The 13,212-nt window shown below is 38.0% G+C and overlaps 1 protein-coding gene across 6 annotated transcripts in view; it reads right to left on the bottom strand.

Moving 5' to 3' along the window:
• Positions 1-13,212, bottom strand: part of IFT81 (intraflagellar transport 81) — a 54,129-nt gene that overhangs the window by 28,261 nt on the left and 12,656 nt on the right. For all 6 annotated transcript variants that reach the window (XM_090062222.1, XM_090062225.1, XM_090062223.1 and 3 more), the window contains 3 exons: positions 6,647-6,810; positions 4,904-4,999; positions 1,774-1,920 (listed from right to left, as the gene is read on the bottom strand). In XM_090062222.1, the coding sequence (XP_089918348.1) occupies positions 1,774-1,920; positions 4,904-4,999; positions 6,647-6,810 (407 nt within the window). The remainder of the gene's footprint in view (positions 1-1,773; positions 1,921-4,903; positions 5,000-6,646; positions 6,811-13,212) is intronic.

Raw genomic sequence — 13,212 nt, 5'->3', positions numbered from 1 at the left:
AGGAATGCCATGAAGCACACTGTCTGCTTCCAAGTTTTATTTAAATAGCTGTCAAAAACAGATACAGCTACACACAGTTGATGATGTAGAGAAATCCAATCCAGTCATTTTCTTCTGATTACCTATGTGGTCCCGTAGGTGTGTATGACACTTGACAATACAAGGAAGGGGTTATAGTTTAGAATCCTTAAAACATTTGCTTAGATCTTGCCAACACGAGTAATTCCACAGGAGTCAAGGGAACTACTCACTGTACTAAACACAACCCTGGTGGTAAGTCTCTGTGATTTTTGCCTCCACCTGTTGTTTTTGTCTTAGTTTAGAGAGCTGATGGGGGAAAGGCAGGGGGAAGACAATCTGAACAAGCAGTGGCCCAAGGGTAACACAAGCATCTTGAGGATTACACAGTAATTTAATTATTTGTGTGAGAATATATGCACTCAGAGATACCCGTGTAATCTGAGCTTGAGAGGCACCTTTAAAGAAAAAACTGATTTTTGTAGAGAAGGCATGGCTGATAAGATGAGCAAGGGGATTTGCTGCAGACAGCAGTAAGTAAGAAGGCACAGACACATATATGGGCACTAGTGGCAAAAAAGCCATTCTACATGAAGTGTAGGATAAACAAGCAGTGCTGGAGAGTGAAAAGAAACAAGAGGTAAGGCAGAGGATCAGCAGAGCCGGCCCCTGTCTCTGCTCCCTCAATAGATTTTTCCATGAGAGCAAATGTTGTAGCAAGAAAAGTCGATCTGGCACAGAGACAAGACATTGCCCAGTTATAAAAGCCTGATGCTCAATAAGCCTCCTATGAAGAAAAAAATGCTTTGATGTATGAAGCTTCAAATAAAGCTTTTCCTGATCAAAAAAAAGGTATTATAGATGCTCCCTGTGCCTGAAGAAGGGTGTTTATAACCTGAAAGCTTGCAAAGAACAATTTTTCCAACTATTTAGTTGGTCTAAAAAAAGATATCACATCTACCCAAAGAACCTTGTCTGCCTGTGTCCTTAGACCAACATGGGTACAACCAAAAACCCTAAAGTACTGTAGATGCAATGCAAGATGATCTGGGAGAATAAGAGGGAAAAGACCAAAAAAATGAAATGTATGTGGATAATGAACAAATTCAACTAACCCACATTTCAGATTACTGTTGTGATTTTGCTCTACAAATATTGTGCCCTACAAAGAATAAAATGTAATCTTATGGATCATTTTATTATACATCTATTAGCAATTTGGAGCTATGTGGCTTATCTCTGAATTTCTCTGGTGACGATTGTTCCTGATGATGTTTAGTGTATCAAACACCATTATTTATCATGCCAGCTGTGAGATGGACCTCAATATTACTTTGCTCTATGGCTGAAAAGAAGTACCAGCAACTCTAGTTTGCACTGGATATGATTACTTCTGCACAATTTAAGTAAAAGAGCAACCACCCAAGACCAACTGCAAACAAAATTTTAAGAACACTTTGCTGCAGTATAGGTGTTGGAAAATACTGTGGTTTATCTTCATGTGTGAACTGAAAATGAAATAAAGCATGGTCTTGTAATCAAATTTGAAATTACACTTCATGAAGAAAAGCAGAACCTAACTTATAAGGTATAATACTGCAGTCATGTTCTTGGATGGTAGCATTTCGAAGAAACCTGGTAAACTACTGTGGCAATGCTCACTGATTACCAAAATGTAAGGTTAAATGCATCAACTGGAATTCCTCCATTTTACACAGACTCCTCTTTCCCAGCCTCCTCACTACCTTAACATACCTCATCACCTTTCAAAATTTCAGTGCCTTCCAACTCACGGGCCTCATTTGCCTTTTGTAACATTTGCCTTTCGATGTTCGACATCTCTTCCTTGGCAGCTTGGAGCTCTTCTGCTTTGGCTTCCTTCTTCCGGGAAATTATGGATGCCTGTATGATTATTAGATGTCAAATTGGATGACTAAAGTAAAAGCTGCACTTGGTCAGTCATGGTTAATACAGTATACAGCAGTTAACATTTTAGAGTATGGGCAGAATAACATTGCAGGTGCTGAGCAAGTCATAGGAAAGAAGCATTAGGAAGAAAGCCAGTAGGACACAGAAGTTAAAGTAGCTCCACAGAAAACAAGAACAAAATTCCCATTGACTTTGATAGTCAGGATTTTATGTGTAACATTTTGTTCTAGACTCATTCTGACACTTAGATTTACATTTTTGCACCTGAATTTTTCCATTTCATTAAATAAGAGGCCTAGATTTCAACTCAACAATTTTATCTGCTTAGTTCTTTTTTGTGCATGTGAAGACGCACCAATAAGGCTTAACTGGAAAGAATTCAAGATTTTACAAATGTCATAATATGGATTTTTATAACTCCAGCCTACAGAAATATGTAGCATATAACTAACATAATTGAGCCATTAAATCTCTGTAATTTAGAAAAAGACAATGAAGAAAGAAGTGAAGGACAATACAAATTGCAGGTTATTTGACTCCTTCAAGCCTAGCAGAAGTAAAATGTTTTAAAAATGCAAGTTTTACATCGTGACTATTGGAATGTTAAAGAACATAAGTCTAAATCAGATCACTAAATAACAAAAGCATTTTATGTTATAAAAAGTTTGTATCAAGAATCAAATACTAAAAGGAAGACCATGCAAATGAGTGTTATTGTTATTATTTTAAAATCAGTTTAAAATAACAAATCCCATGATTTTAGAAGCATGCTTGTTTCTTTATTTTAAAATAAAATTTAGTTATAAAGCGGGAGTCTTTAGCGCTAGTTTCTTCTCAGCGGGTAAGAGGACCAGCACTTTTCTAAAAATATAGAAAAAGAGATAGATTTTGCCTACGTGCCGTATTTCTTAAGATACGCACAACAACAAACTGTGGTAAAAAGAGGATGATTTTATAAAAAAATCTCTGCTGCATTGTGGAAGTGATCAGAGTCCACCATATGTTCTTGACTCAGAACAGCAAGTTGAATTCCCGGAATGGTTCCTCTGTGGAATGTCAGAGCTTTATATTAGGAGACAGCTGGTCTTTTGTACTAGCACATTATGTAGCATACTTATCTTAGGCAATGTAATGTACCTCTTACACTAAAAAGACTCCATACTTGAGATCCTATTTGCAAGTCTGTTATATGCAGTTTACTGGAATATTACAATTTATACATAATCTCTGAAAAAAACTTCAGCTTTTTTTGTACATGTAGACCTTGCCTTGAAAAATATCAGTTAAATTAAAAGCCACAAGCTACCAGGAAAAATAAATATATAATTTGAATTTGTAATCCCCAGAAAGTCTTGATTTTTATGTACCCTGGTCTATAACACTGGATTTAACACATAGGGACAATTTGTTTCATAGTTGGTAGGGTTGGAAGGGACCTGAGCAGATCATCAAGTCCAACCCCCTGCCATGGCAGGACAGAATGATCGTCTAGCCTCATTTTTAAGATCTCCAGGGTAGGGGCGAGCTCCACTTCCCTTGGAAGTTGGTTCCAGATCCTAGCTGCCCTGACTGTGAAGTAGTGCCTCCTGATATCTAGCCTGAACCTACTCTCGATGAACTTGTGGCTGTTATTCCTAGTTACTCCAGGAAATGCTCCGGGGAGCAGGGCTTCTCCCGTTCCCCTGCTGGTCTCCCCTGGTAAGTTTATAGACAGCCACCAGATCCCCTCTCAGCCTTCTCTTGTGGAGGCTGAACGTGTTCAGGTCCTGTAGCCTCTCCTCCTAGGGCCTGCCGTGCTGCCCCCTGACCATGTGAGTGGCCTCCTCTGGACCCTCTGGAGTTTCATTGCAAAAGTTATAATAGTGAGCATATTATGAAGAAATATGCTAGCGTGTACTATTACAGTTTCTAAAGATACCTTAACTCTCTATATCTAAAACTTGTTCACAAGAAAAGAGAGAAGTTTATGTTTATGCAAGACACATTACAACTGAATTGATGCAGTTATTCAGACTTGAGCCCTGATGAATGTATAACACACACCATGCTGTTTTCCCAATTTATCACATTTTCTCAATGTACCACAATGTTTTTGTATCATAAATATTATCTAGCAATGGGAAAATTTGTGTATCTATCTATCTATCACATATACACATATATACACACACGTGTGTGTGTGTGTGTGTGTGTGTACACACACACACACACACACACACAATCTTTCATTCTTGTAAAGCACTTAGGTCCAAGATGGAAAAAAAACTGTTTCACTTTAAGGCATAAAATACATTCACAAATAGAGACAACTGGATCCATACAATGAGAGCTCATCAAAGACAAGAAATGGGATATAACGGGTAGTATGTACTATATCTTGCAGTAGTTGCAGAATCAGTATCATGGGGTCTCTTTGCTAGGGCTTATCGATTCTTGGACATTTACCACAGTAGCTATTCCAGAATATTTATTTTAGTGTAAAGCCCCTGTGTGGACATGTTTATTCCACAATAAAAATGTACACGAGAGCCTTTAGCAAAGTAATAAGCAAGTGTATTCTGGAATGGGTATTTTGTTAAATTTGCAGAGGTCCAAGCATGCTCTACAAGCCCATACCAAAATATACCCCAACACTGACCAGGTAGGGCACTCTGAGCTTGAGCTTTACACAGGACTGGGCCTAACAGACACAGCCCAAGTGCCTGATCTCATAACTGCTTATTACCAAGGTTAGTCCCACTTGCTGTCAATAAATTAATTCTTAGTAGTAAAGGCTTCCAGGATTTATGAACTGTTATATGCTTACATTCAACCGGCTTTACTTATTTTTCAACTTGCTGCACTGTTTGCCTTTATTTAAAAAAATAGAATATAAAACTACAGATAACATTCAGTAACCTGAGAAGTTTGCTATGATGAGCATCATGCTTACCAAAAAAAACCTGTTCCTTCTTACCTGTTGTCGATACATTGAAAATCTGCTATCAACTGGCTCATATTTAATCATTCTCTTTTCAATCAGCTGATTAATTTGTGTGTTGACTTCATCTATCTGGAATGGAGTGGAAAATTGAGAGAATTAAGCATTGATTATTGAACAAACACCACCAGAATTAAGGTAAAGAGAATTTATTGTTTGCCCTCTCTCTGAAGATGTCAAAATGCTTTGCAAACCAATGGATTCAGCCTCACAAAACGTGTCAGGAACTATGAGTACCAGTTTGAAAATGGGGAAAGACACAAAGCTAAGTGAGTTTTCTAAGGCTGCCAAGGAAAACCAGGGAGAGAGTCTCTCTCTTCAGATTCCTATCCCTGAGCCTCAAAAACAAGATCAGCCACCAGTGTCTAGGAGTTTCTAAAACCACAAACCCTGAGCTTGCAAAGGAATTTGGCTTACTATATTCTTACAGACAAAAAGGATGCTGCTGCTTTTGCTTTGTGACCCAATTTCACCAATGGCCAGTCAAAACTGTTCTTTAATGACTGATTGATCACTAGGACCTCCATTTGAAATTCTCTTCTCTTCTTTTGCAAAGGCCATTAACTCTCTGCTAGAATAGGTCAAAATTCAAAGTGTGTGAAAGTCTGATGCATATTTAAAGCATTTAACGATAACTTGGCATACTTAAGACCTTTATCCAAATATGCAGATAATGAGAGTCATGCTAGTAGAAGTGATACATACCGATGGCCACACTACAATGAAAAGTGTTGCACATTCCTTCACTGTCCAATGGTGAAACAAATTTCCAAAAGGACATTGAATTAAGAATGGACCTTGGGGCAAAAAAAATCTGGAATTCTGTGAAAATATCACTAAATACAGACAGTACACTGAGGAAAGAAAGGTGGGAAAACAGGTTCTACGTCTAATTAAAGTGATTAAAATCACAAATGTTATTATGACAAAAAGAAATATGCCAGGAACAAAAAGGTTCCAAAGGTGAATCACGCAGCTATTTTGAGGTTTCAAATCTTAATAAAGTCAGCATCCTTAAAGAATATAACAGTCAAGATGTAAGGGAGTATCATATTGTCATTGATTTTCCTTTTATGGTAAGGGCCTTAATCCTTACATAGCCTGCTCACTCTTGTCCAGAAACAGCTGAATACACTGATGTTAAAAGTTTTTAGCTCATCTTAACAACTCTGGCTTCTAACATTTGATTTTCTTAAAATGTAAACTAAATAAATGCAGTAGTTAATTAGTGGTGATGCTGCCACTGAAAATAAAATTTATACAGAAATATTTTAAACTACACAGATAAACTTTGAATGATTACACATTGTTATTAAAATGTAAACTCAGTAATACATAATATGCTGAAGACCTAATTTTCCAACATGGCTCTCACTGTTTTTTTTGTCAGTATAATTCCACCAAAATCATTGGGACTTTAAAATCTATAAAATTGATCTGGAGCGTGCAAAAATCAGGCATCTGATGCTAAATTAAGGTCTCTGTTCATGCAGATCCAAATTAACAACATAATTTTCTAAACAGCTTTTCAGGGTGGGGTTTTGAGTAATGCGGTAGGCTTTGTTTAATCAGCAATTTTTACATTTTCCTTACTGTAAAAATAGGAAGGGAATTCCCTTTGATAATTAAAGGCTTTTATTTGCAGATTTACAATAGGGATTTACACAACTACATGGTACACTGAAGACAACAGATTAAGTAGGTATTCAATCACTGGACCTTGGTTTCAAGTTCATTGAGATCAGATTGGCTCATAGCTGGCTCTGCAACCACTTTTTGTAGGAAATATAATGATTGCTTCTTAGCTTCCAGATCTCTAGGAATTTCTTCACTGACCAAGAATGAATTAAGCTTTATCTCTGCTTCCAGCTTCTTCACTAAGCCTTGAGGAAAAAAAACCTAAATCAATGTGTATCTAAACAAAGTAATGTAGAAGGTAATTAGGTTTCATAGCATAATAACTGTAATTTAACCAATGCATCAAACTATTTAGCAGCAGATTACAATAATTACACCATAATGCTTGACTCTTCTTTTCAAAACTCAAAGAAATACCTAGTGGTTTAATTTACATTTTAAATTGTGAAAACCTGTCTAAATAGCAGTAAACTATGCCATTTTCTCTTCCAAATTCATTAAAATTAGGATTTAAATAGTAACCCTTTTCTTATCTGAACCCCAAGTAACCTGTATGTTTGAACACAACACTCAATGTGCAGCACATACACAGAAAGGCTCACCATCCCTGTGTAAATAAATGCAACACATCCTATTCCATTCAAGAAATTGTTTTTCATGGTAGTTTTCTGCTATACTAAAATATATTTGGCTTTGAACCTCACTTATCTGAAGTTTTAGAACAGGGTGGCCATGTTAGGGCCCTTATACACATCAACCTTATTATGCATTTCCAGGAAAAGTAATGGGCAAAGGATGGCACAACTATAATAAAACTTTCTCAACACTTCTCTGAAACTCATGCTTATCAGGACCCCTATGCCTGGAACAGCAGAGTACAGTCCAAGCCTCCTACAGGGTACTCAGACTCTTCCCGTCTCATGGGAATTATTCCAGCCACAAGCAGGAATTAACCAGAAAGTGAGCAAAGGAACCTGCCTGGCCACCATGAGCATTGCTTCTGTGGCAAATAAAGTATTTAGGCCCCTCGTCCACCAGCATCCCAAAGGAGAACAGGACCAGAACTTAGCCAGTGATCTTTCCTAAGCATTTGTGAATGCTCTAATGGAAGCCTTAGTGAACGTTTGGTCTGTCCGATATACAGATTTCTGAAATTCTGTTGGACCCAATTCTCATTTCCCCTATTTAAAACATTTTGGCAATGTAAAAGGTGAGTATAATTAAAATTAATGTGCAATTTAAGAGCCTAAGAGGCCCTGTTTTCTTACATTCACATACTTTACACAGGATAAGAATAAATAAATTAAAATAAAATAGAAAAGTCAGAAAGAAGATGCAGGATAAAGTCAAGCCATTAGTTGAGGGGAGCAACAGGCATAGCCTGTCTGTACAAGCCTGTTGTTCAGTATACCGTTATCAAGCTTTTGGCCACTGTGCTTTTGCTAGCAACTGGAATTTAGTCTCCTTTCCAGATCTTTCTGAAGGGTACAATAATACAGTCAGATACATAATACATACAGGCAGGAGGAAATTGCAAAGTAAATTAAGTAGGCATGACATTTTTAAAAACTATATTGTACAGCCTTCTGATGACAACAGGCAGTTTATTTTCCAAGATGCCCGTGCCAAAGATGACTGTGAGATTTGGAAAGCAGAGAAAAGATAAGAATGGGCAGAGGTACTTTATATAGTCTCATAATCCTGATGGGCAGAAACAAGAAAAAAAATACTGGTGCTGTGAGTATGCACCTTACCTGCAAACTGCTTTAAAAGCTGTAATCTTCCCAGAGTTGTCAAAGATTTTAGAGAAACTATTAAATTAACTAGGCAGAGAAAAATTCAAATTCCTGCCTGTTCTACTTATTGCACACATGTAAAGAAAACGCTGAGAGCTATGGACACAAAGGATGTTGCTCAAATACGGATGCAAGTACAGGAAGCAGACAGTGGGACCTTGGATGGAGTCAGCTCTCCTCCTTTTTGGCTCTTTCAGGAAGAGTCTGGGGACCTCACCTCCAGCAGTGGTAGAAAGTCAAAACAAAATGAGCTACAGGCCCAGGAAAAGGGCCTTTGACTTAACAGTGTCACTCCTTTTGTGAATGCCGTGACTATAATATACAGGCCCAAGCAGCAGCCATTAAGCATATTGCATTCCTTACATCACATCCCTGAATGAGAGAGAAAGTACATGACACCACACACATCAGGGTTAGCTTTTTATTTATTTATTTATTAAAGTGCTGCATTTAATTGTCACCCAGCCATTCACAAGAGCTGAGCAGGAGAGCCAGAGTGTAATGTTTCACTAAATCCAACACCCCTGCAAGTACAACACTCTCCTGCACATATACAGAGAGCTTAACTGCAGTGTCAGCATGGGGTGGAATTGTAAATCCTTTTTGGGATCTATACCCAGGGTCTTTGGAGTGGAAAATGCAAGGGATTCCAGTTGGGACCTACTTGCCTCAGAAGGACTATGATCCCACTATTATTTGGACAGATTTCTCTGACAATCTGGTAGCGATTACCGAATCAGTTCTTCTAAATGTTGATGGCTTTTTACATGCTGAACACTCCTGAAGGTGCAGTAAAGTAGTGAAACAAGTCAAAACTTGACAACCTGATGGGAAAGCCCATGTAAAATACTCACGACTGTTTCCTTCATAAATAATTCTGGAATATTTTACTCTCTGTAGGATTAAGCATATGGTAAAATAACTACCTAAAAGCTATTTCTGTAGTTCAACTAAAACTTTAAAAAAAAAATATAGTGGGTTTTCAGTGTATCCAGTGAATGTTGTTTTTTTCCCCTGAATTCCCAAGCTAGAGGGCAGATAAGGAAATGTCCTTAAATCTTTCCACTACATACTTCAAAACCTTGTTTTTAGTTTTTTTTTAACTCTGACTTTATAGTTTACAGAATCTACAGACGTAAACTACACAGTAAATTTGGTTCGGTGCCCTAAGGTTATTTCAGTCAAGTTTTGCCAACCATGTATTTACATGTGAAAAGCTATTACAGCAATTCCTCATGTTTTCCATTCAGGCATCTTTTTCATTATTATTATTATTATTATAAGAAAGGAACAGGGAAAGAGTTATTTATGCCTGCTCGGTCATGAAGGAACTGGGCAACTTTCCCTGCACTGGTTCTATTAATGAACCTATATCCAGATTTGCTTCTGTTCTCAGGTTCAGTGCATGAAGACAATAACAAAGACCATTGTTTCAGGTGTGTCATGATTTACTGCCATTTCTGCACCTACTATTGCATATACACCTGACTAAGCCAACTCTTCAGTGTACAGAGAAACAGGTATGCAAGCACTTCCGCGGGTGCAAATAGCCTATTTGAAAACAAAAAAATTAAGCAATGACTTATTAAGGATTCAGCTCTTACTTATATGACTTATTTCACTGCTGTCTTGTCCACTGGATGCAGCCCATGTGATGCAGGCTGCACCCAGGGAAGGGATGGTCTGGGGTGTTGGCTGCATGCAGCACCCATGCTGGTCCAGCCTTGCACATTGGATCTGGGGCTGGTCTGGATCAGGCCCATAGTTGGGCGCTCTGTGCTAGATCCACTTTGCTGGGTCAGTCTGGCACAGGCACTACATGTAGCGCATACCGCAGACTGGCCCTGCGCTCTGCGTGTTGTGACAGCTAGCTTGTGCTGCATGCAGCACACAGGGCCATGCTAGGACATGTACTGTATGTGGTGCTTGCATCAGAGAGCCCTGCATGCTGGATCTGACCCACAGACCAGCTCTGTGTGCAAAATCCAGTGTGCAGGGTCAGTCTGGCATGGGCCCTGCATGCACTGCATGCCCTGCACAGGGCTGGAGCTGGAGCATGCTGCATATGGCAAACAGGGTTGGAGCAATTGCACAAACTGCAAAAAACACACACAGTTGGTTTACAGGTACCCCCGTACCAGGCCTATGGGCAGGATCCAGCTCACAGACTGGGCCCATGTCCTTCATCCAGTCCACGAGGCCAGTTGAGTTTGACATTCCTGCCCTAATTATGTCTCTGTATTGCAGTATGTGCTATCTACTGCTACATTACATTAATTTCCGCACACAAAGTTTAAGCACAATGGGACATACTAAGAATGGGCTAACAAGCATTATCTGCTATTTAGTGTCCTATCCTACCTTAGCTGAAGTCAATGGGAATTTTGCCATTGACTTTAACAGGGGAAAAAATTCGTTCCAAATGGTCTTAGATTATTAGCAGTAAATCCTTCCTCCACCTCCACAGTTGCGTACTATTTTAAATGTAAGAGAACTGCTGCAGTTCTGTTAAAGAGCAGCAGAACAGTGCATGCACATCACAGACCTGTGTTCTGCGGGCCCGTATGAAGCCCGCTGAAGTTAACAAGATGCCTTATATGAAGGTTTTGGGCCACAGTCTGAAACAGGTATAGAACTAAAAGACTCCAAGGAGCAGCCATTATTTTCAGTCCCTATTGTCAAAGAAATGTCCTAAGCCAAGCCCACTGAGATATGATGAAAGAGAAGACCTGCATAAGAATCATAGTATGACTTTACAAACAACTTTTAAATAAGTAAAGTTAAGTAGGAAAGATATGTGGAAAAAAAAATCCTTAATCCAAATATCAACGACTTCATTTCACTGCAAATATATTTAAAAAAGCCGTAAAGAATATTTCTTTGCCAATACAAGCTCAAACAGCTCTTTCATGAAACCCGAGCAACAAGCCCCAAAACGCAGCAATGACATGCTTTCTTTCAGATTAACTCTCATATCTTCCTCAGAGCAAGAGTCTACCTTACAGCATCTTTGACTTCCACAGGAGATGGACGTGTGCGCCAGTGGGGGGAATTTGGTCCTAAAAGCTGGGAAATAGAATTTAACAGACCAAAAATACAGATATACATTTGAAACTGTATTGATAAAATACATTCCCATTAAAAACATTAAAAGTACTTGTTTGTAATATTTTAATAAGAGCCGCTTAAGTGTCTTTTTTTATCAACTGTAAAGAGACATAAATGTTAGCTACAGTTTACATAATTCCTCTTTTAATGGTGTCTTTTCTAAGTACGTAACCCAATCTTATTTCTATGTATCAATTTAACCAAGTACCTCAGCTTCCCATTTGCTGTTTATCAACAATAGTCACCTTAACACATTACTTCAATCAATATTTAAAGTCATTCACATCCCAGCACTTGTGCCAGCGAAATGAACAATAGTGTTCTGTACAGTGGACCACAACCAAGAATTTAAGTAATTCAGTTCACTTCCTGGCGTTAACAATTTGTATCTGTGCCAGCAGAGATATTCAAAGCAAGAGGACAATCTTGCTGAGAAAGCATGAGTTAGATTTTTCAAGCCTCTCTACTACTGGTGAGTATCAACAAAATGCTATGTCATGTCCTGGTTAAAATATCAGAAACTGCAAGTTCATGTAACTTATTTTAAAACTAACAGCAGCAACTGCCTCTATAGTTAAGCAACATAAAAAGACATGCTGAACTAAATTAAAAAGGGTGGCAGTATTCATTTTAAACCAATGTTAATGTTACTAATGTACTAATGTACAAAAAAAATTTCAGCATTCACTCATTATTCATGGTCCAGTACGTGTATTCTAGATTTTTTACTTCTAAAAGAAAAAAGCTAGCAATCATTAGCTGCAATATTTTCCTGGCAAAGAAGAATTATACTGATACTAACTGCATATTGATACAGTTAGAAAAAAAGGTGTCCTAGTTCTACGATTCTAAGCTCTCTTTAAAAGAAACTTCATCTTAAATTAATCCCAACATGGAGATGAAGTAATCAAAAACCTGATCTCAGCAGTGTGCATAAAGAACACTTCCACTTTATGTGCTCCTTAACAGCAACTTTACATAGATTTATTCCTCTTGTGTCAGAAAAGAAGGAATCTGATAAGGACTATAAGTGGAGAATGATTTAAGGGATAAATACTTAACCTTCAGTGAGAATCTACTGCTTTCAGATAGTCTGTAAAACTGGCATGGATTCAAAATGACCTGAGTGTACAGCTTAACTACAGGAGCTGCAGCCAAAGATAATTTATTTTAATGAGATAAAAGAGCTCCAACTACAGACCAACAAAGCTTTGAACATAAATTGAACCTTACTTATTACACTTGTTCTTCTATAATTTCAATTCTCTAAAAAATAAAAATAAAATAATAAATCTCATTGGTCATTGTGTAGAAGGCACTACCTTTGGACTGGTACAGAGACAATAAGAAAGCTGAATGTTGGAGTCTTTCCTCACATAACATTTCAGCAGGGTGTTTACTTAAGTAAAAGCTCCAAGATTTAGCTCTGAATTTCCAAAATTCTTCCTTGCAAACAAGACAAAAACTGAAGTAGTTCAATCTTAATCTGGGTTTTCATTTCAAGAATTAAATTAGTTTCACAGACCTTGTCAGACTGCCTTCAGTTCTGTCCACTAAGATTGAACCAAACCATCAAGTTTCCACCGGCCTTAAAAAAAAAAACCCAGAACAAACAACCAACCTGGAACTGATGCAGAAATGTTGACCCAGCTTTGCTACATAAACTGTCTCGTAGCTGAGTACTGCTACTGAGAAAATGGAAAGGTTACAAAATTTACACGCTCCCTTTGAACAAAGCATGCA

Source organism: Crocodylus siamensis, chromosome 9, assembly GCF_052110815.1.
Source record: "Crocodylus siamensis isolate JL-2025a chromosome 9, ASM5211081v1, whole genome shotgun sequence".
Classification (NCBI taxonomy): domain Eukaryota; kingdom Metazoa; phylum Chordata; order Crocodylia; family Crocodylidae; genus Crocodylus; species Crocodylus siamensis.
Note: the sequence above shows the minus strand (reverse complement) of the source record. Positions and strands in the feature narration are given on the sequence as shown.